This window comes from Serinus canaria, chromosome 3 (assembly GCF_022539315.1).
Source record: "Serinus canaria isolate serCan28SL12 chromosome 3, serCan2020, whole genome shotgun sequence".
In the NCBI taxonomy this organism is placed as follows: domain Eukaryota; kingdom Metazoa; phylum Chordata; class Aves; order Passeriformes; family Fringillidae; genus Serinus; species Serinus canaria.
In genome coordinates this window covers 53,202,459-53,226,499 of record NC_066316.1, presented here as the reverse complement: position 1 = coordinate 53,226,499, position 24,041 = coordinate 53,202,459, and the positions used below count along the sequence as shown (strand labels likewise).

The following is a 24,041-nucleotide window of genomic DNA, read 5'->3' as shown; positions in this document are numbered from 1 at the left end:
CACTTCAGTACAGAGCAAGCCATTTCTCCATTGAACATGCAAGGCACTTTGAATGACTGATTTAGGTGAGCTATTTAACCCAGATAAAGATGACCCAAATCCCACCTTAGAAACTAAAAGTAATCCTAAGGACATCCTGTGATTTGCATTTATTTAGTCCACTTCAGTGTCTGACCAGCTATAATGACACAGCTGCTTGTTAAACTTGGTAAGTCAGCACTAATATGCTTAAAAACAGGAAAAACAGGGATCACCACTCACATGAACTAACAAAAATATAAAAATAGTACCATTTTTCACGTGTGTATGATGGCAGTATTCACCACAATATATTTGATATTGAATTACAAGCATCAAGCTCTGGAAAAGACGTCAACTATTACACTTTAATTGTTTTAAAGGTATTATTTTAGTGTCATGTTTCATAGGAAAGCTATACTTCTCTATTATTCATCTGACATTTAAAGCTTTTTTATATTCTTTCCCAGGAATATAAAGACTTAAATCACAAAAGACAAGTTTTAAAAGGACTTTATTAAATCTGACAACTGACTAACTGGACTTTGTGCAATTAATAAGAAAATCTGGTAACTGAGCAACAAAGGACAGTTCACTGATAGCACTTTTTATTTTATTTCTGCAGTTTTACATATCTTTAGTTCTGCAAATACATTTGAGTAAGACATTTCTCTTTCTAGTTTACACCCACGCTTCATGAGGCTGCTGCAGTGTGGAAAATGTCACATTGCTTCTCCTGGTAGAAGAGCCACAGAAATGACTGGGACACACAGAATTAGTCCTGCTCATACACTTGGCTGAAAACATTTGAGTAGGACTGACTGGGTATCTCACTGTTTTATACCTTTTTCACTTACTGTTTCAATTGATATACAAATATAGTTGAGACTATTATACACACGATCAGATTCATTACTGTGGGATCCAATTTTAAAAAGTTAATATGAGAAAACAGTGAACTTTGTAGAGATCTGATGTTCTGCAGAGGAGCTCATAGGTCATGACTTGCATATTGGGTTTTAAACTTACTCTTCAGACGTATAAAAATGATTTAGATACTTTCTCTGTAGCAAATTCAAATATGTCCTTTATTTTTGAAGAGTGTACTATATGCTTTACCCTCAGGCTCAGCAAGAGATCTGTTATGATTGACTTGATGGTTATATTCCTAATAGAACAAGTCACTGAAAGTAGTGTTCATGTTTCCTAGAGAAATTTCATAAAATTCTTCTTGAAATGCAGGACGGGACAGGAGTTTACTGGGATTATATTCACATATTTACTAATCAAGATTAGTTTATTCTCTAAGTCTTTGAAAAAGTCTTTTTTCCAGATGAATCCAACTTATCTTGGAGGGTTCATTTTCTCATGAATCAACTATAGCAAACATGCTGAAAAGTACAGTATAAACTGGTTTGGTTTGGTTTGAAATCTCTTCCTCCTGGATGTCAACTGGCATTCCCAGGTTCAGTGCACTCAAGTCAGTAACTTGCTCAGTCTGAGTCTTCTTTGTTTTTCCAGAGGGGACACTTCTGCTACTTCCACTCCCGTTCTTGCTGGAAGAGATATCTCCAAATGGCTCTGAGTCTTTCACTTGGATTTAAGTAAGTTTTCCCATTCAACACTGGACTCACTATTTTTAGGAATTGCTGGAAAGATTGACTGCATCTTACTTTGGAATTCTTTCATCTATAAAAGAGATTTAAAAATAAAATCAGTTAACTGCTACTAAGGAACAAATAAAGTAGCACCATGAACCTCACAAAACAATGTGTGTGAGGTAAAGAATAAGTAAAAAGCTTTTAAAATAATAGAAAACCAGGACTTTCCCCAAAAGCATTAAGGGACCCACAACAATCACCCCTTCTAATGCACCCCACTGGGGTGCCTGATTTGGAGTGCTTGCCTGAATGATCCACTGCTGTTACATGAATCATTACACACACACACACATACACACACACACTCTTAAAATATTTTTGTTTGAAGGAAAATCACCTCCATAGAATGTGCCCCTATTTTGACTGCAGTGCCTTTTTCTACACTTGCAGTGGATAAAAGGTCCAGTAGTCTGTTCAAGGATTTTAAAACAAGGGCTAAAGAAAAATGCTGTTCAGCTCTGACAGCTTAGGTTTATCCCACCATGTGGATAAAGGTGACAAAACAGTCTCATCCAAATGTATAGAACAGCAGGAAAGAAAACAAGATTCATTACTATATATGGGACAAAGCTTTTCTTTCACTGCTGTTAAAATGCTGTGGAAGAGGAAATATTTCCATATTATACAGATATAGATAAAGATAGATATATGATATTTATAATTTATATTTATGCTAAGAACTTTATCACCAATATGTGATTCAATAGTCCTGGAATGCCAAAACCAAACATTCATTTAAATAAAAATCACTTCTATCAGAATATTTAGACTTAGTGAGCTTCTTTCTTTTTTACATGAGTTTTACATGCATTTTTATATAAAATTTATTTTTAAAGGATAGACATGGAAAACCAGAACAGTGAAAATCCTGTTATACAAGCAGCAGGATGTACAAAGGGAAGTTTTGAACTGCTATTTTTAGGAAGATCTATGACAGAATCTATGACATTCACACAGAGAAGACAGATGTGGTATTCAAACATTGGACGCAATGACCTCTTGAAGAGCAAATGCAGTCTCAGGCAGTATGTCCCACAGAGAGGTTCCAGGAAATCTAGATATTCCAAACAGCCACACAGGCATCTACTCTCATATGCCTACATTTTGCGTGTTATAGGTCATCAGAATTTATACAAATACCTCTGGGTTGTTTTCTCTTCAAGTCCTTCTGTGTATGAATAATTCTGACAAAGAACTGGTACTTCTTTGCAGACATGCTACTGGAATACAATTATTTAAGTTACAGCTGATACAAAGAATGAAACCATTCACAAAGAAATTACCAGTCCTTTACTAAGACAGTAGTTAACTATGATGGATAAAAGCATTTCAGAACCCTAGTTTTTGTGTAATAATGCCTGGGTACTTTTAATCAAATAAAAACACATGTTATATAAAGTAGAAGGAAAATTCAGAGCCAAATTATCCTTTTTGATTTTCTGATTTTGTTCCTAAGTAAAACTAATTCACTCTCTATTTTATATTTCATTCTGATCAGATAGTTGTTGTGATTAATTATTCCTTCTTATTTTTTAAAAATCTTGGCCATCACCCACAATTGTTCCTAAACTAACATTTTTGCTTCTTAGTTAAAACTGAGAAGCTCTCATAAACAGCTAATGTTTCCAAGAATAATAAACACCAGTATCAGAGCTGACGTAGAGGAACAGGCCAAATTACATTAAACAATTGCTGCCAATTCAATACAAGTATTTACAGTAGGAAATGTTTTAGGAGCTTTGGCTTAGCTGTTTTTTCCAGTCCTATGTAATTCAGTTATCCCAGCTCACTGATGGGCAGAAAGCATTCAATTTACTTAACATTTTTTGCTTCCTAAAGAGTGATTCAACTCTTCTACTCCTTCACCTCACTCTAAGTATTAGCTGTGTGCTTGGAACACAGGAATGGTCAAATACTAAACTGATGTAAAATGCTGTAGCTCTGTTGATACAACCAAAGACAAAATATTCAGCACAAGCCAATGATCTGGTGCAATATGGATTTTCTGGCTGCTTCTAAACCCAGACTTAAATTTCTCTTAGTGATAAATTTAAATGATGCAGTCATAAGCTCTACAAGACACCTCTGTTACCACACTAAAGATGCACAAAACCAAAGGGAAACTAAAAGTAAATGTATAAAGCCTCCAAAAATAAGATGATGGGTGGAGTAACTCAGAAATCTGCAGTGACTCCACTCTGACAACCACCTCATAATTATTAACATGCCAAACTCTAACTCTTGAATGCAAAAAGCAATCTTGTCTGGGAAATAAAACACTACAACTCGGTTCTGAAAGAAAAGAAAAGGTATTTATTTAGACAGCACTGAAACACTGCTAGCAGCTGCAGATTTAAGAACATTAGATAGATTTCTGTCCCTCCAGAATATTAATTTATGTTCTGCAGGTAAAAGCAACTAATTTCCTGGAAAAGCAATTTTTCCTAAACACATGGATCAGATCTGAAATATTTAATGTCTTTCTTTTGTGAGAAATGTCCTCAGCCTTGTCTTTGATGCTTATTTGTAAAACCACTTTGAAAGTGATGCCAGACTCAGTGTCTCATCTGCCACTTCCTCTCCCACCCGCCCTTTTCCACAAGCCTGCTCTGCACAAAAATAGCTTCATTGTGATTCACAACTTTGACCATGTTTACGGTTTTTCCACAGATTTGCCTCCTTAGTGATTCCTGGACATTGTTCTATTTCAATAAATCGTAATGCCAAGCTGATCACTACTGTGCATTGTGTTCTCAGGGTAACACTTCAGGCTGTCAGCTCTTTAGGAAGGACATTATCTGCAGTGACTGGCACGGGCCTCATAAATACCTGACTTCACAGTATGTCTAAAAGGGGGCCAATTTCTTCCTGGGACAAATGTCATAGCTACTCTTACTAGAAGTTTTCATTTTTAGAGCACTTGAAAGATACTACACATGATTATTTCTCTCCACAACAGGTTTTGAGTTCTCACTAGTAAGACGTTAAGAAACTTAATTAGTACCAGTCATGGACTCCTATTTCCCCCCTCTAATCCCAGTCAGAAAGTGCAGTCCAATGTTTCATTAGGGCTTTGATCTGGACCTCTAAGGCACCTTCCCCTTTCTTTCCTGTTCCACTAATAACATCAGCTTTTGAGTTTCTTCCTTTATTTCCACACTTGTGCTTAGTGCTCTCCCAATGCACTTCCAAATCCCAGTCATTGTCTTCCCTGAACTCAGCATTCCTCTAAAACTCACTTATCTTAAATCATGAAGAAAGCTTTCAAAGAGAACTAAGATCTGATGTCACAGAACTGGTGGATATCCACATATACAACCATGAAAATCACATCCCTAAGTTCCTGTCCCTTCTCTCCCACTGACAATGTGTGCCTCCTTACAAACCATTCTAATATCCCATTTTAGGCTGTAGCTTCTTAATGGACAAACTTTATGACCTTAGAGGTCTTTTCCAGTCTAAATGATTCTGCCACTTTCAGTCAGAAACATGGAATTCAGTCTTCTGGGCCTAGACAGATCAAACCCTATTTAATATATTTTTATAATTAGGACTAAATTTGGCCTCCAAAGTACCTCACACTGGCTTCCAGGTTGTTCTTGCTTGCATTTAGTTGAAACTGTATTCCTAGGCCCACTGCAACTTCAAAGTATCCTTGCACTGAAAGTAAAATTTGTCTGCTAAACATTGAAGTTAATCCTTCAACAAACTGGGCTTACCAGTGCCTAGTCCTCCAGCAGTGTGGTGAGCTTCTTGTGAAGATGATTAATCAGCTTTATGTTCTATTAATACTGAACACTTGAAGTGTGAGAATTGGGACCTTGTCCTTACTTGCTTTAACTCTTGGGACAAACACACTTCTTGATGAGGAAAATGCTGCAATTGGGAATCTCTGTCTTGTCCTGCCTTTTCTTTTCAGCAGATGTGCAACACAAGAGGTCTCTTCTCTCCCCTCCCCTCCCAGAAATCTCCTCCTGTATATCCTCCAGATTCCACAATACTCAAATCAAAAGGCTTTAATTTAAGTACAAGAGCTAATGTGCTACGTACTAAGCACTGGCATGTTTTGCACAGCTCACTGCAATTGCTGCCTCTTTATTATTGGCAGCCACACTGGCACTGGGGTACTCAGTTCAACTGTGATAATGTCTTCAATTAATAGCGCAGTAAACCAAGCACTAAAAGCTGAATGTATTTTACCTCTCCCTGCTGCCTTCAGTACCATAGGCCACTCTCAACTGCTGCTCCTGAACCTAGTGGTACATGAACAATTTGTAACACATTTCTTAACATTCCAGCATGCTCCATTCCTGCAGGCAATTCTCTGAAGTGAATTTCACTCAAGTGAATTTTATTTTTTTGTCACAGATATTACAGAGCTTTACGCTGTTTTTTCTCACCACATAAATTACAGTAACTGTTCTACCTCTGTCAGGCTTCTTTCTAAAAGGGTATCATCTACCTTACTGCATTAAATAATCTGTAATAGCTACAGATCACTGTTATTTTCTTATCTTAACCTAATGATCCTGCCTCAGATGGCAAAAATATGGGGACCTAAAAGCATCTTCCATTTAATAATCTCTTTTTAATGTACATCGTTGACAGAATGTCACACAAAAATTGGGATAGCACTATTACTGAGAGCACTTACATGGCCGTTCATATTAAAATGAATGGAAGAGGGGCTAAAAGAGTCTATTTGATTCCTAGAATGAAAGTTTTAGGAAGAAATGTTCTCTTTAATGTCTGACATTCATAATAGGCCAACACAGATTCCAGGAATTATTAGTTTCCTATTTTAGTACTCTTATCAGTAAGAAGTGCTTACATTAGCTTCCAAGTGAAATGAGGTTAGATGCCCTGAACTGGAATATCAAGTGGCAGCAGAATGCAGTATGTTCATGCCCTCAGTTCTCCTCAGCCACCATCCATTTCACAAGGCATGAAGATGAGGCAGGCTGCCCTGGATTTAAAAGCATCAGTGAGGATTGCTCTTGCCACCTTTTCCCAAATCTTAAAATGATTGCTGTTGCCCTTGTTAGCAAATGATTACCAAGGGCCACAGACAGAAATAGCAAGTTATTTGTAGAAAATGACAAATGCTGAGCCTTTGCAGGACTGGAGGAGCAGAGCAGCCAGCTTGGTGGCTCAAGGTGATTGTCCTTCTCTCAGTCTAAAATGGGGCACTCACTGAGAGTCACTCTGTGCTAGCTCTGGAGTAACATGGAAAATAGAGCTCTGGCTCACATTCCTACATCTTGTCCTTCGCTGGAAAAGGCATCATGAACGTCTGGATTATGCAGAATGGCAAGTTTATGAAAATGGCCCTGAGAGTGTCAATCCTGGCAGTAAACAACCTAATATTTTCATGTAATCTTACAGTACCCTGTTCAGCACCTATCTGCTAATTCCAGCATTTCAGGCTTACACAGAGAAAAGGAGCAGCAGAATTGTGTTAAACCATCTAGAGGAGTCAGCAGTTCATACTGGCCCCGTCTCATGGAGGCTTACACACACGCCTAACCTTGTGCAGTGTTGAGCACCCACTGTGAAATCAGAGGGCTATTCGCAGTGCCCAAAATTAAACAAACACACAAACACATTTTCCCACAAATTTCTCTCTATAAATCCTGTGTAAGTGGGTAAAACATATCCTGTGCTTTTTAAAAGAAAACCAACATGAAAATAACCTAAGTGAACTTTACAGGGAGAGAGGAAGAGGACCATCATTGTTTAGAGTGAAGCTGCCACAATTCCCAAACAATTTTCAGTATGTAGTAGCCTCCCACAGCTACTCCATATTCTGTCTTGAATCACTGGTGAACTACAGAGAACTGAGAAGTCATAGGGGTCAGGCTGCCTCTTTTCCAATTATTGGGTCACATGAAGAGATAAAAGACTTTAAATACTTTCCTCACATTACTTTTCCATGAGTGCAGATGTTGCTCATTCATAAATGGGAAGAGAGCTGATCTACATCACAAACATGCTTCACTAGCCTCCCTTTGATTTCATTTCTGTGCAAAAGTGACTTAGATCCCAAAGTGGGAAGAAGATGCTAGTCCAGTAAAAAAGCTTAAAGAAAGTAAAACTGCTCTGGGTTAAAACTAGATTATTTTGAATTCTAGGGAAAAAAAAGGACATGGTTAGCTAATTACGTCAATTCTTTTATTCAGAGTGACAGTAATTTTGTAAACTGGATTCTGAAAAAAAGAAGGAATTTCCTTAGGTTCAGAAATACAGAAGTATTCTTTTCACTTTTATACATTCCCATGTTGATACTTCTGAAATAAATGTGAAGGACTTAAATTTTTGTAGTATACAGTATGTTAAAGTAAAGGCTTTTATGCCATGCAGAAAAATGGAGTGTGGCTATAACTGAAGAATGTGCCATTTATTTCTGCAGACTCTTACTTTCAAATCTGGGTGCCTGGAAAGGACATCCACATGATTAGTCTATTATGGTGTATCAGTCATTGCCCCTTAGTCACCCTAGGCAATTTGAAAAATTAGTCTTGAAATAATTTTAAATTTAAAGTAGTTAAATATCCAAATTTATAAAGCTAGATGGTTAATGGACCCAAAATCTCAGAATGAGTGACTCAACCCCATAAACTCTTCTGCGCTGTAATTTGGATTTCTGAATTAAATTCAAAAATATGGATTGTCTGTTGAGCAACTTGAGTAATTTTTTTTTCCTTGATATGTCCAGGAATTCTATTACAATTATAATTATAATTATATACCATCCACGAGTGAGATTCAAGACAGGGGAAAGGGCCAGCAAAAACCTGAAACTCTTCAGTGAGGCTTCAGCTTCATCACCTTGATGGGGGCTGAATTCTATGCAGGAAGCTGTCAGAGGCAGTGTGACACCCAGAGGCAGGCAGGGACAGCCAGATGCCCCCAGGCAAGCAGAGCAGCAAGGGTCTTGGCCCACACTGGGCAGGCAAGCATGGCCTTGCACCACACTTAACACACAGGATGATGCCATGGAATAAGATGCAGCCTGACTAACTCACACCTGTCAGAGAAGCCTGGATTCAGATTCTACCTGTACATACTCAGTCTGCAGTTACAGATGGCCAAGACAGGGATCAACCCACTCATCCATGTAGGGTGGCACAGGGGCATTTCAGACCACAGGCTTCCCAAAGGGTTGGTGACAGCCAGCAGCTGTGAGTCACTCCCAGGACACAACAGCAAAACTCCTCAAGACAGCTACAGTCACAGCCTTTCCATTCCTTGAAATATTCTCTTACAGCCATCCCTATTCAGGAAAGCAGACTGTAGCTTTCCAGCACAAAAATTATTATCTTAATCCTTGAATAAGCATTCTGCCTTACCAAGTAAACAGTAAAGTTCACTGGTTTCATTTTTTTTTCCTTCTTGAATAAAGTACTAGCAGTACATATGTGTGGAGGCCAGTCTTCTCCAAACCAATTAGGCAATATAAGCAGTAGAGCAAAATGTAGTACCAACAGGAGGAGGAAGTGCTAACTTGTACTAATACTCCATCTTCTTTCTAAGAGCTTGAGTTTAAATTAGCATTGAGGAAATAAAAGAGCATTTAAAAATGGCAGATTTGATTTATATAGAAATATGTGATCATGAAATAGCAAGGAAAAGGTAAGTTTCTCTTATGCTATCACACACCAGCATGATAAAGAATAAAAATTTCATAAATAACACTTTTGTGAGGATTAAATACAACAATAATTAAAAGCTAACAAGAAAATATTTAGGAATTTCTCTAGGATTACTCTAATTATTTTAGGAGATATGGTGCTTTTAAAGAAACATTTACTCATTTATGAAACAGAGTAAAAATTTCAGCCACTGCAATATGCCTACACTGGGATTCATAAATCTTAGTACAATTTACAGATGCCATATATGAAGACTATGTCTCCATTCTCCCATCTTCTGTTTTACATTAATCCATTCTTAAAGCCAATGCTACTTTGCATTTATACTGAGCCTATGACTATACCTTCACAAATTATAACAAATATCTCTCTCTATAACCACAGGGATGCTATTTTTACGCTTAAAATGGTGATTCAGAAGTTAGATTTTTTTAATGGAGAAAAGCAGTTCACTTAGGAAATGTTCTTACCATCAAAGCCACAACGAGCATATATTCTCTGCATTGCTTTTAATTGTTTTAGATGTCTCTTTATGGCCAAGCAATTGTTTTAGACTCTTAATATTTTAAAGGTTAAGATCAATGAAAAACAGGATATTTCATTAGGAGACACCATAAAAGTGATAAACTAATATTTTATAAGTATATTAGTCACAAATTGCTAAGCAATTCTTCTAACTATTTTTCCAGCTTTCCACAGAACAACAACAATCAGAATCTCACCAACCTACATATGAATTATCCCAGCCCTTTTCCTATGGGACAGAGAATGCTTTTATTTTTGAGGAAATACAACCTAATTTATTGAGGACTTGAAGAACAAGAGGGCTTTTAAAGCCCTTTTAAATGATTTATCTTGTTTGTTAATTGTTGTACACTTCAGTCTACAAAGGCTGAGGGCACTGCTCTGCTTTTAAAAGAAGGTTCATAATTGCTGGCAGCTTAAATAAAAAAAAAAGAAAAAAGAACATCAGACATTAGTAGGTATGTTTTAGTATCCACCAAGTACTCTATAGCTGTGAGTTTAATTTAAAAGAAAGGTTTACAACTCCAAAGTTAACTTCTAACAAGTTCTAGAAAAGGTCTAGAAAATCATCACCTGCTGTAGGTGACCCTGCCTTGGCAGAGGGATTGGACTACATGATCTCCAGTGGTCCCTTCCAACCCTAGTTAATCTTTGATTCTATGACACTAAAATTTTTCCCAGTAATAAAAAGATGTGGTGGATCATAACACTAACAGAATAGGTAAATAAAATTTAAAAAGTTAAATTTTGGAAACTTCAACGAAAATACTTGTTTAGTTCAACTGTAACAACAGCAGCTTTAAGATATTTTGAATATTTTACTTTTAAAAATTTTTACTGAGTAAAATGCCATTTATTCTTTAACTGAAAATTTAAAATTTCATTGAACAGCTCATATGCAGAATGTTGAAATAAGATGTTTCAACTACTATTCAATTTTAAAATAAACTGGAAATCATAAGTTGGTCAAACCCAACCTTTTCTACAAAATTTCTTTCAATACTTCTGTGTTTTCCATCAGCAAATAGCCATCCCACTGCACTAGGAGTGGTCACTTATATGGTTTGGACATTGCAAGCTCAAAACCAGTAAGGTAATGTCATGGAAGATAACACCATGATGTGGAAGTTGTTAAATAGCAAATAAACTTGTTGAAAATAATGGTTCCATTTTATTTCAAGTTTGTGTTTAACACGGCACGTGTTTTTCCACATGGTAAGGTGCCTCAGAAAGGAAGGCTGCAGGTACATCTGGATGAGTCCCAGATTCAGATCAGGAGTGCTCTTTGGAAGCCAATCTCCCAGTTGCCCAGGCTCCCTGGGCATGAGTCAGTGTAACTACTGCACAATCTCAAAATGCATGACCAGCAGTTCCTTAGGGTGACACAAATCTGAAGAAGCATTCTAGCAGTGCATGTAACATAGTCCAACTGCCAACAGGATTTTAAGCCATGTCAGCATAGGGCAAGGCCAGTGTCAGTCCAAAGTTTGAAAATTCCTGGAATGGTTGTAGATATCAGGTCCTCAGGCTGCTAATGCTAATGCTGCCCCAGTGCTTCTGGTCGATAATACTCACTAATATAGAAAGAGTTTCTATGCTCAGAGATAATCAAAGCTGGTACAAATTCAAATATTTTCCTGAGCGATTGCAGGAAGCAAGTCAAAAAACTCTGATTATCACTGATACCTTATTTTCTCCAAGAATTACAATATAAAAGTATATAAGCACCATCTCTTAGGTTCTAAAGAAAGATTTCTTTTATGCTACTGAAAAATACAACTTAAACCATTATCCAACTAAGTCCTCATTGAACCATCACTTCTTCATTTCAGAATAGGAGCTGAGTGGAATTTAGTAGCATTTATTACTCATCAGCCTGTCACCGGATTACAGCAGTGGTAACTGCAATCAGAGAATGTTAAAAACCTAACCCGACACAGCCTAAAATCTTTTATATTCCTTACTAAGACATAAAGATCAGCCACTTACTCTCAACCCCTGGGTTATGCTGGCATAAAAGCAGCGGACTGTAAAGCTATAGGGAACCACCTTTAACCATGAGGCCATTTAAGAGCTGGAAGGTATTGTCACAGCACTATTTTAAAAATTAATGCACCACAGAGATTAAATAAAAATCTAGAATCACCAAGTCTGGTGTATCACCTCAGTGCCTGGAAGAAACAAGAACCGGCTTCTAGGACAAACACAGGCTGTCTCAGGTGTGAGGATGAGGCACCCTGCACTGTGGTTTCAGTTTCCTTCCTCAACACAAACTGCTGAGCAATCGCACCACTAACACAGATTAATTACAACGCATCAAGAAACCATCACTCCACTTTGCTTTTGTCATTTCATCTCTGGCTTTGGAAGCAATGGCAAGATAATTTAAACAGACACAAAGCTTAGGGTAATACATACTTTATCAATGATTCACTGTCCCATCAGTAATTCACACTCACAGGAAGCATGTATCCCACCATGAGGAGCATTTTGGCAGCGATGGCCAGTGAGGCCGCTCTGCTGGGCTGTGGCTGGGGGACAGCACGGCTGGGCAGTGCAGCACGGCTTCCTAAAGCCCGGCTGGCTGTGGGGCACAGCCGCAGTCCCGGGATCAGGGACGAGCCGGGCCCCCAGCGCGGCCGCTGCAGTTCTGGCCGGCGCCACCTGGTGTCGCTGCGGGGCAGCGGCGGCGCCCCGGCCGCGCCCGGCCCCGGGGGAGCCACCGGGAACGGGGCAGGAGCACAAACCCCAGAGGGCAGGAACATAAACCCGGGAACCCAACCGGGAGTGGGCGGCAGCAGCGCCCCCGGCTCAGTTCTGCCCTCCAGGTGTGCGGGAGAGGCTCGCCACCGCTTCCTGCCGGGCCGGGCCGCTCACAAGGCATTCCCGGCCGCGGCACAGGGATCGTTCCCGCCCAGTGACACCGACTGCACATCCCACTGCCTTCACGGCGGGGCGATGCTGCCGTGGGCAGCGTTCAAAGCACAAAACGCACCGAGCACACCTTGCACTGCACTGCACCAAGCTCAGAGACCAGCTCTGTTCCTTCTCCGGCCCAGCCAGGCCTGCCCCGATGTGCTGCAGACCGGCCAGGACGGGAACTGCCCCATGGCCTCCCTGGCCACACCAGTCCCGCACCATGATCTGCTGGCTCTGTTACTCCTTTTGGTGTGGCTTCTGCCAACCCATCACACCCCATTTTCCACTGAGGCTTCTCGTACTTTACTCTTTCAGATGACTCGAGCCATTAAACACTTAACAATTCAGTCTTACTTGGAACTCCCCTTCAAACCCTGCAAGTGAAAGTCAACTCCTTTATTCACCAAGATCCCACCTACAGAGTCACAGGGACTGAGCTGGCAAAGGATTTGAGAGAGCGCTGCAGCAGAGGTACTCCTACATGCAAATGAAGCATCCTCCTTGTTTGCTAAATGAAACACCTGCACTGCTTACAATCAGAATTTTACTATCCTTCACAATTTAATACTGAAAAACAATAGTAGTACCGTCTTTCTCCTTTATAGATGCTTTGCTGAATATATAAATAATTGCCATATAAGATAAAAGAAGTCTATTCATTCCTAGTCCTAAAGAGGATGCAAACAGCTCTCCCAAACTTATAGCTGCAGGGGACAATTTAAGTCATGGCTCATTACTAGGGGCAAACAAAAATGCTCACATGAACTTAAGTGTTCACACTCAACACTGAAATACTGGAACATAATCAGTTTACTGAAGACTGCCATAGTTGGTATCCTGGGATGTACAAATGCTTCCTGAGCTTCTTTGCCTTGACGTGACATGTCAAGGACCACCATTCTAAGGCACAGGATACTCAATTTTCTGTCCCTTGCCACTTCTAGAAAGCAAGCTGGCTTCCTTTCAGTTTTTCTACATCCTCTGTGCCCTGATGCAAAAAACAGAACTTGGACAAATAAATGTATTGCTCTAAAAATAGGATTCGGGGGGGTAGCCTTCAGTTCAATAAACTAAGTTAGCAGCAACTATTTTAGCCTCTAAATTAGAATACTGGCTCTTCTGTGAGATATCTGAAACATCGGTGCAAATAAACAGAAAGCAGGACAAAACTGTTCCTCCCCCTAAACTGTCTCCTCCCACAGAATGCCATTTTTTGCAGATGTAAGAACACCTCCCCTGTTAGCACACATTCTGGTTAGTCATTCTACAGGAGGTGACTGAAAGTGTAATTCTTAGGCTGAGGTAGTATAGAGATGCTATCCCAAGTTGCATTACCCAAGGAAAAATATGGACTTCAGGGGATCATATTTGTTACTCACACTGTGCACGCCCAGAGCCTTCCAGATGGCAAAACTCAGCAATCCAACTCCACACCATGCATAGAGAGAGCCCCACCCTAGGGCTCGTAAGGCCAGTGATGAACCACTCTCTGGTAGCGCAGCTGTGGCAGTAATCCCCTAGAGCCAAAGATAAAAAGTTCATGACAAAGTGAACAATAACTGGAAAAAAATAAACACTAAAAAAGTTAGTGATTTAGATTTTTTCCTGACCTGCCAGTTGCACTAGTGTGGCCACAGAAAATTTTATGGCTGCCAGCACACCTCAAGAGCCAAGAAAGGGGCTGGATGAAGTGTCTTCCTACCAGGAAGACTTCACTGTTGCCAGTGCCAGCTGGGGATGACTTTCAGTCAGTTGTTCCATGGGCACGAGAATCCAACACTCAGTTATCTCACCAGTCAAAATAAAAAACTGAATCTAAACCAGCCACAAGCCTTTATGCCAGTGACATCTGAACATAATCACTGCGTGCCCTTGATTTTGGTACTTTTTCATGGGGGGGCAACTGATGGCTTACAAGTCTTTATCTGCACTTGTGGAACCTGCATGAACACGAGCAGCTTTCATCTGAACACAGAAAGGGTATTGCCGTGACCCAGGGACTAATTTAAGAGGGCTACAACTCTGAAGAAGTTCTGGAAACCATTAGGGAAAATTGTGTAAAAGCAAACAACACTGAACCCATTCCCCTGCAGAGCTCACCAAGCAACAACACTGAAAATGCTGTGTGGTCTCCACACTTCTCATTTTTGTTAGAAGACACCTACAAGAGTAGGTGGCTTTAAGATACTGCTGCCACAGAAGTTTGCCATGAGACGTATCCTGAAAACACAAGTACCTTGAAAACGCTGTCACTTGGAAAAGCCACCTCAGGCCAAGAATGCAGCCTTGGCTATGATGGGGTCCCAGCCATAAGGAAACCCCTCTGTTACAGCACAAAAATGGACACTGCAGCTCCAGGGGCAGCAGGCACCTGCTGGGTGGCATCAATCCATGTGTACCCCACAGTCCCAGCTAGCCAGCTGTTCTCACCTCACAGTGCCCACCGTACTGCACCTATTTGTTAGAGCAAAGCTTCAACCTGTGCAGCCACAGCAGCAGTAACACAGACAGAATTCTCTTGCTCACAGTGGCAACTGCCATTCACAGGACTTTTTTGCCTTCTGAAGGATCACTGTTCAGTTGTTCACATGCAAACACAGATTTCAGATGGTGACTGTTAAAGATTGGCATTTATGGTCCTTACACAACTCAACAGTTCTACTTAACTGGGTATCTTGGAAAAAAACCAACCAAGCTCAGGGGTAACATAAATGAGACTACACACATAAAATCACAAAAAAATATTTCATTTATAATCTAAAATACTGAAAAGCAAAATTAACTTTTGGAAGGATCAAAAAAACTTTTCTCCAAAACATGCCAAATAACTGTTCTTTTTTTCTCATCACAAAAAGTGGGAGGAAAATATTTTGTATTCTTGCTTTAAAAAAGCTTTGAATTTTTTACTTATTTTTAAATGCTTCTCTTTCTTCCTTGACACAATTAAACACACTTAATATCTACCACTATGGTCAGTCAAATAGCACCAGTAGTTTTTCTCCTCTCGGCTTTGTATTTATTGAAATGTTAAAATGATCCCTAGACAGTCCTCAGCATTGACACTCCCCCTTTGGGATTCAGCTGTAGGCACAGCTACCCAAGGACAAACATGCACTCGGAAAGGGCACAAGCAAAACATATCTTCACCCTTATTTATTCCAATTTGGACATCCCAAAGTGGAAGCTGTTAACAAAACCACTGCTCTGTAAGTAAACACACACAAACAGCAGAGCTCTCTAGTCATGCTATAATATCAGGTTCTATTATCTCCTTACCACAGATAATGAACTATTATAACTCTTTCAGTAGAGACTGCTCTGAGTATTGAAATGCTGATTACTTTTGACATTTTTCCTGCTTCCATAGACTAACCATATATAACAACACTGAAAAAAAATGGTCCCATTTGGAAGATGGGAAATGAATGGACAAAAATACACTCTACACAGAATCTTTAAATAGGAGTCATTATCTGTGAAAATTGCTGGAAAAAAACCCAACCAACTACTATTTAAATGCTTGATTGTCCCAGAAAAATGACGGTAAATGGAAACAACTGATCTGGTTTTACTGACTGATACGGGTTTCTGTAAACAGGACAGCTGGTTAAATGATTATCAGATATGGTGTTCAGAGCATCAAGAAAGTTGATTAATGAAATGCTAAAAAATTTAAAAGGACAACGGTAGCATGGAAGAAAAAGATGACATCAACAAAAAAAATTTTTAAGATAATTGAATTTTATTCACTAACCTGCTATTCTATGTTCAAATTCTTAGCTCATCACTACTCTTATGAATTTTAAAGAAAACATTCTTTAATTTTAAAAATGAGCTTTTAAACAATATTGAGTCTTTCCAAAAACAGGCCAGAAAAAAACAGGGCAGAATTAACATATTTGTTTTCCAAATATATGCTGCTTTTTTTCATTTTCTTGGTTGCTGTTGTTTTGTTTTCCTCTGGAACATATAAACAGGAAGTGGGTGAAGGAAAAAAAATCATTGCTTTTTTATTCAGACACAGGCCTTGATTGTGTAACTGCCCCTTTGTCTGCAGAGCATGTCCAAAAGGAAGCAGTGCCTAAAATAAAGTGTGCTCAACTGTTTTGGTTGATTGTATTCAGCGTGTTCACTCTTTTGTGTGACCTAATCCATTGTGAAATTAAACACCTGGATAAATGCTGGTAAAACTGGACCCTTCTCAAAAGGAGGCTGCTGCAGCTGAGCATTTAAGTTTAACAAAAAGCCCCATCAATTAACCAGGATCATATCATCAACCCAATGGCATATGTATTGGTGGCTTCACTGTAACAGGAAGAAAATGCTAGAAACTGAGGGCTGGTAGAATTAATTCTTTCAACACCAGTGCTGACTGATGTTGGCTTAAAGTACCTGTCAAACTATGGCCTCACCTTAACATGGAAAAAAGTCATATTTAGGCATAGAACATCTAAAAAAGGTGAAATCTTCTGTAGTTATTATTATACATGATGTATTATCAAAAGTTACTTGCAGTAAGTAACTATAAATGTAAGTAAGAATGCTAAGGCAAAACCTCATTGGTACCTCGGAGAGCTTCTATAGAGTTAAGCCATTCTCAAAGTCTAGTCATTCCTTTTTAAAACTGCTCACTGACAAGTACCTTAACAAAAAAGTATCTTTCCACACTCTGGAGTACTGAAGTCAAGAGGCCCATGAAATCACGGATTTTTCTAGCAAACTGTTGCAATTCCTTTGCACAAATAGCAGCGAATACAGTTTTCAGCAAAGATTGAAACAATATGTATCACTTGATGACATTTCTAGCATATATATTCTCAGATGTCAATGCAATGTCACTCTTGATTAATTTCACATTGGTAACAGGACAGCTCAGACACTCAGGAATATATGCAAGCTGGAAAAAATGCAGTACTCAAGAGAAAGGAAGTTAAAAAAACATGGCCAAAAAGGAGACAATTTCCTTATGGCAATGTATTTCCACAGCTTGTGAAATAACTTCTCAGTAAATTTTTTATTTTGTCTATTTGAAAAGAGAAACTCATGCTTATGTTGTAAAGGCAATGAATGAGTTACGACACAGCCTACAGAGGAAAATAGGAAAGCAAAAGAAGGATCTCATGCTCTTTGACCAGAAAGGGAAATTATGAGTGATCAGAAATGAAGGTTCTGATATAAACTACAATGGAAGAATTTTTTTTCTCTTGATATGCATCGAATTAACTTGATATGTTATTGAATCATAATTTTTAAAATAAAAAGAATTTATGAGTTCTTAATTCCTTAAGAACATCTGTCACACATGTTGCATTTTAAGAGCTTGGTGGAGATGAGACTGATCAATTTTAAGGGCCTATTTTTATGCTTTTGGCAATAACAAAGCATTGGTGAGGAAAAAAGTATCCTTCAACTAAATGCGCTGTGTTTCAAATTAATACACCAGCACGGTGTAATTGCTAGCTCTGCTTTGCAGCTCTTTTCTTCAGAATGCACAAGTGGATCCAGTTAGTAATTGCCTGAGCTCAGATTCATTTTGGCCATGAAATCTCACAGTCCCATAGTACTAGTTCTCATCCTTCCCCTTACACAGTGAGATGGGAGTAGAGAGCTTTAATTTTGACTAAATGATCCCACTTACATATTCCACAGCTTACAGACCTTCTGCCTCCTCATTCCCATCCTTACTGCAGTCACCTCGCTTCCAGACTCACTGTAGCACTATGAGACTGCACGGTGAACTGGATCTCCAAGGTGATGCAGGCTCATGTCTTAAGTGTGCTCACATCACAGAATTAAGAGAGATCAGTACCTGTATTTCACTAACCAGAAGTATGATTCCAGCAAACGGTGTAAGCATTATGTATTTCAGCTAATCTCAAGTACTAAAGTATTTAGCAGGGCCTACTCTGAATAGATTTTTAAATTAATCCTACGCCTGTAACTGAATTCAATAAAACCTAGCGCTCTTATCATCAAATCTACCAAGTTGCACGTATACCAGCATGTCTATAAAGCATTCAATGCATTCTTCTTTTCTGCGTTATCACTACTGGAAAACTTAAAAGAACTTAAAAGCTTAAAAGAACAAACCTTACTGAACCAGTCTGGGTTCTTCTTTTTTGTCATTGCAAGTGTAGTGCCAAAACCTGCTATCATTCCTGCTGTAGCAACAGTACCTAGAAAAATTCCACCTGCCAAGAAAAGTTGAAGAAATAAAAATCAAGACTTTGTTACTTAAGGGGAAGGAAAAAAACAACCAACCTATTTAGAAAATAAAATCTGAAAATGTAAGATCTGTTAGCACATACTGAAGGGAAAGGCCCAGTTGTCTACCTTTTTTGTGCTCAGTATGACAAAATAGCAAGACAAAGAATTAGTTCTATGAAACAGGGCATTTTGAAAAAAATGGCATGTGTATGTATTTTCAAGCCACACTCAAAAATTCAAATCCCAGGATGCTTTTCTTGCAGTACTTTGACATTCCCCTCATTCCAGAGCCAGCCTACTAAAATCATCTTATTCTGTGGAGATACCTCACCCTGCCCTAAATGGGAAATGTAATTGGTTTTGTTGCATCATTTGTGATTTCAAATGGCCACCACCAGTTCCTCTAAAGACCATTACATAAGCAACGCTTGTTCTTCAGCTTGAATGTTTTAATGCTCTATTTCTTTAATTAAATAACTGAATTATTTTCAGTTATTAAAAAACGAAAATATTAAAGTTATATTAAAAAAGAAAGAAAATTACACCAGCAAAAGCTATCCCAAGAAAGAAAGCATCCCTTGCTTTTCAGTCCTTTCAGGGTTTCAAAAGTCACTTGAGGTACCTTGATCCTTTCTAGCTCTTGCACCAAAGGTACATGTAACTATACCTGCCCACTTTTAAGAAAAAGGCTTGTTATTAAGACTTACTGCACTGTAGAAACCAACCTGATTCATATTAAAATTTAAAAATTTCAGGGGCATTGCATATTCTTCCTTACTGTGATAAGGAAGAACTTCCTTATCACAGTAATCAGATCAATAACTTTTTTAAAAAGTCTCACTTTTTAAAAAAGTTATTGATCTGATTACTGTGATAAGGAAGTTTCCTGTATGCGTCAGTGAAATCTGTAAGGTGCCTCCTCTGCCCGGGAGCACAAAGACTTCGCACCTTGGCCAAATTACCCAGTCCACTAAGATTTACATTTCCAGGTCAAGTAACCAATAGTTCCCCAGTTTCAGACACAATAACTGGCGGCGGTAGGTCCATCCTCTAGAGGGGTCTGCTGGGATGGGGCCGCCTGAGTCCCGGCCTCCGGTCCGCCGGGGGGCGCGGGGAGACCGAGCAGACACCGGGAGCAGCCGGAGTTAGGGATAAAAATTACAATATAAACGTAAAGCCGCACAGCGCCGCCAGCCCGCCGTGCGCCCGCTGCCCTGCAGCTGTGTGCGGCTGCGGACACTCTGGCTCTGCCCTGGCCGCGGTTCTCCCAGCTCGGATCCAGCCCAGAACACCGGCTCTTTCCCTTAGGGAATCCGCAGAGCGCTGCCTGGAGCCCGCAGCAGCTGGAGGGCTCCCGAGGGCTCCGGCGCCCTGGAGCCCGGCAGCGCCGAACGCGGACCCCTCAGAGCTGAGCTCCCCGCCGGGCAGGAGGCGGCCCCGTTGGGCGCTCGCCCCGCCCGGCTGCCGCGCCGGGTCCGCTGCCCCGCGGGAGGGCGGCTGAAGGGTGCCTGAAAGGGTGACCGGCGCCGCCGCTGCCGAGGCCGAGGGGAAAGGCGGCCGGCGCTGCAGGGGCTTCCTCGCTGTGTCCAGAAGCCTCGGCGAGGCCATTCCCAAACGTCTGCCTTACTCCCCAGGGGCGGGAGAGAGGAACAAGACCTGGGGCTACGGCAAGGGGGGCACGGCTGGGGACGGTCTCAGGCCTGCCGCACACGCTGCTGCTCGTCCCTAACCCGTGCAGGGGGAGGAGGAGAGGGAAGGAGAGGAAGGCTGTCTGCACCTTTGATTAAGAAGAGCTTGTCCTGGGATGCCGCAGAGCTCCCAGCCCCCCGGGGCAGGGACAGCCCGCGCCCAGGGTCCAGCGGCGCTGCGGCCACAGCCCCGTCACGGGTGTCCCCGCCGGCAGCCGCCCCCATGGCCCAGGGCACGGCAGGAGGCGGCGGCGGCGGCAACCCGGAAGGAAAGGGAGCGGGGCTGGGACACGCAGCCGCCTTCCCTCCTCCTTCCCCTCCGCGGCCGCGCAGCCGGGCGGGATCCAGCGGCATCGCGGGCGCGGGCGGAGCTGCCGCCCCCTTAGGAGGGGCCTCCGCGCTTTGGGGCGTGTTCAGCATCCCGAGAGCCCGAATCGTGCAGAGGGGAAAATGGAAAAAAGTTGTCAAAGGCTCTTTTAGATCAAGTCTTTTGTATCAGGCTCATAAGGGTTTTGGTTTAGCGGGTTTTCTTATGGCCTTGGGACAGATCGCCTAATGGACTTTACGAAATAAAACTGGGAGAGACTCTTAATTCCCTTCTTGATTTAGTAAGCTGTATCTTGAAGAACGATGTTGCTTTAAAGTACATATTTTCATTCCAAATTGTCATTCTTTCAAGTTATGTAAATAGTTTTCCACACTACGAGGATATACAATTGGGATTTTTTTCATCTCTGTGCCACCCTAATTCTCAGGTGCTGATGAATATAAACTGATGTGCTACCTAATTTTATCACTTTATCAAACAGTGTGCTAAGATTCAGTATGAACAGGTTTTTAGTTATTACAATAAGTACTTCAACAGCAAACAATGAATCTAAATAAATCCAAACCAAGCGTTTCTTCCCCAGCTTCCTCCTTTGTATCTTTTAACATAATTTATAGAATGTATCTAAGGGTCTAATTATAGGGACTGGGTTGCTAGGCAAAAAATGAGTATTTTGGGAAACTTCCTGTTCATGATACTTCTAAATACCAACCCAAAGCTGTTTCCTAATAGTGTGCTGTGTAAATTAAGCAATATTTTACACAGAGAGCCCATCACTAACTCATTTTTTTCTAATCTGGACAGCAAGCAAATTATTCCTTCTTTCCTCTAGCAAGCAAATTATTCCCTCTTCTTTTTCCCATGATAAAAATACCCCAAAATCCTGCGTGTGCTTTGGAATAGAATTGGACTTTGCCACAAATAATAACAAAACATCCTGGAAAAGCTTAGAGAAGGACATCTTAGAAAAACTGCAGTGTGACAATGTGAAAAGAAGAAATTACTTTTTATATAAAGTATTTAAATTTATTAGAATGCATAAAACTAAAACAGGAACATGCATGTCATTTTGATTGTTATTGGTGTCAGGATCATCACTGCACCACCTGATAGAGGAATCCTTGAACTGTGAGAGAGAATTAGATTATTGTGTCTTTTGTATTATTTTGTGTCTTTGATGATAATAATCCTATATTTTCTTCTCAGAATACTTTTTTGAGTTCACATCAATCAAGACATCACTTTCTTTCAATTTTTTCCAGAACCAGGAAGAAAGAGAAGAGAAAGGTATAATAGTGTTATTTAATCCTGGTTTGAACAATGCCAAGAGTCTATATTTAAGAGAGTCAGATCAGATCTGTCTCTATTAATCATTCAGAGAGACTGAAAGTAGAGCATAAAGAGCATGAAATCCACTCTGAATAAGTTAAAATTCTCATTGTTGTAAATTTTACTTGCTTTAAAAAACCCAAGAGATACTCAGCAGAATTGTGTTCATTTAGGTTACAGTATTAATCTCTTCTTCTTGCATAATTGAATATAATATAAGGCTTTTTTTCCCCTTTTTATTGCAAAAAACTTTGTAAACCAAAAGCAGACAGTGAGAGGGAACCAATGTGTTCCACTTCAAAGGATGTGTAAATCTGCACTTGTGATTCTGATGTTATGGTTAAGAATTTCATATCAACCCCTGGGTTTTAACAAAAAATTGGTAACATGGTGCCTCTCCTATGGGAGTTCATATTTTTGTACAGTATTGGCGAAGGAGAAGTGTGGAGAGTAAGCAAAAGCACAAGGAAGAAAATAAATTTTAAAATAAAAACCAAAGAAACAAGTTAGCATAAATATATTCCCTAAGAGATTTTTATAACCCTTGCAAACACGTGGCATTGCTGCCAATAAGCAGCTCTATCAAGAAACAGAACCCCAGTGTGCAAACTTCTTAATGTAATGCTGTGAGATATTTCAGCCCTGGCCTGTGTGTCTGCTGCTCTCCTTCCTCTCTGGTGCAGGACTGCACAGTGGAACCTGGCCATCTCCACTAACAGTGAGACCCACTTGAGCACCAAGCTTGAAATTTAGGTATTCAGAGGCAAAGAAGCTTGTTGATAAGCTGGCTGGGACTTAATAAAGGCAGTCATTTGTTGTGTTCAGTAAGTTAGCTGTCTGATTTATATAGCCAAAAGTCTTGAGTGTGCCACTGCAAAAAATGTTGGCACCTGAGACATGGTATCCTGTTTGGAGTTTGAAAATCCAATTCAAAACATAGATGAGGTTGATTTGCATACATTTGCATACTGGTTAAACGGACATGTTCAGTAACTAAACTGGATTATGTAAAAGAACTTGGGAAAGAGCCGAACGCTGGTTTTTGAAAGAGAGAAAAATGCAGCAGTTGAGCTGCCCTTTGGCTCTCAGGAGAGCTGAGCTTTATTCTCTGCCTGACTCACTGGGGTCATTTCCTCTATTTATGGCAGCTTTGATATTCCTGAAAGCACCATGCAGCATCAGCACTGTGTACAGGCAGGGGCATGAAGAAACCAGTTGCATATTTCCAAACAATTTTCTAGTCGATTGGAAAAGAAATTAAAGTGTTCTGCAGCTATGATTTGGTTTCTGCAGAAACCTCTGTTTTTATAATTAGCTGGTTACTGTTGTGCATCTCCTAAGGATCTGGTGGCTGAAATTCCCATGTTGAGAGCCTGTTCTCAAATCTCTCGCCTCACTGCAGCAAAAATCTGGTCACTGAATAGAGATGTGTAGATTTCTTTAATTACAGAAATACTGACAAAAGGCAGTGATCATTTGTCAAATTCCTCACAATTGTAGGAAAAGCCTTGCACTGGAGAATCAAAAGACACATAAAAAATACTGGTTGAGCTGGCTTCACCCACTTATGGAGGGGTACTTTTTGTTTTGGAGGTGATGAGGAGATTAATAATTTTGCACAAGGTTTTGCTGTGGTTCTCCAAGCAAAGGCAGGAGCCAAGAGGCCGAATCTCCAGATTTCTAGCCACCTACCCCAGCCCCAGAGGTGCTTTAC

General features: G+C 40.2%; 1 protein-coding gene across 1 annotated transcript; it reads right to left on the bottom strand.

Annotated features, from left to right (window-relative positions):
• Positions 1-515: 515 nt before the first annotated feature.
• On the bottom strand, positions 516-20,926 carry TMEM242 (transmembrane protein 242). Its single transcript, XM_009095289.4, has 4 exons — positions 20,760-20,926; positions 18,866-18,966; positions 14,155-14,292; positions 516-1,707 (listed from the first exon to the last, which is right to left on the bottom strand). Exons 1-4 carry the CDS (start codon positions 20,893-20,895, stop codon positions 1,609-1,611), a joined length of 474 nt encoding a protein of 157 aa, XP_009093537.2. The 5' UTR covers positions 20,896-20,926; the 3' UTR covers positions 516-1,608.
• Between the last annotated feature and the right edge of the window lie 3,115 nt (positions 20,927-24,041).

Excerpts from the sequence above, each read along its gene's own strand:
- TMEM242 (XM_009095289.4), bottom strand. The coding sequence starts at position 20,895 with ATGGGGGCGGCTGCCGGCGGGGACACCCGTGACGGGGCTGTGGCCGCA. Across the intron at positions 18,967-20,759 it reads CAAGCTCTTCTTAATCAAAG|GTGGAATTTTTCTAGGTACT; the intron begins GTGCAGACAGCC and ends TTTTCTTGGCAG. Across the intron at positions 1,708-14,154 it reads AGGCTCTGGGCGTGCACAGT|ATGAAAGAATTCCAAAGTAA; the intron begins GTGAGTAACAAA and ends TCTCTTTTATAG.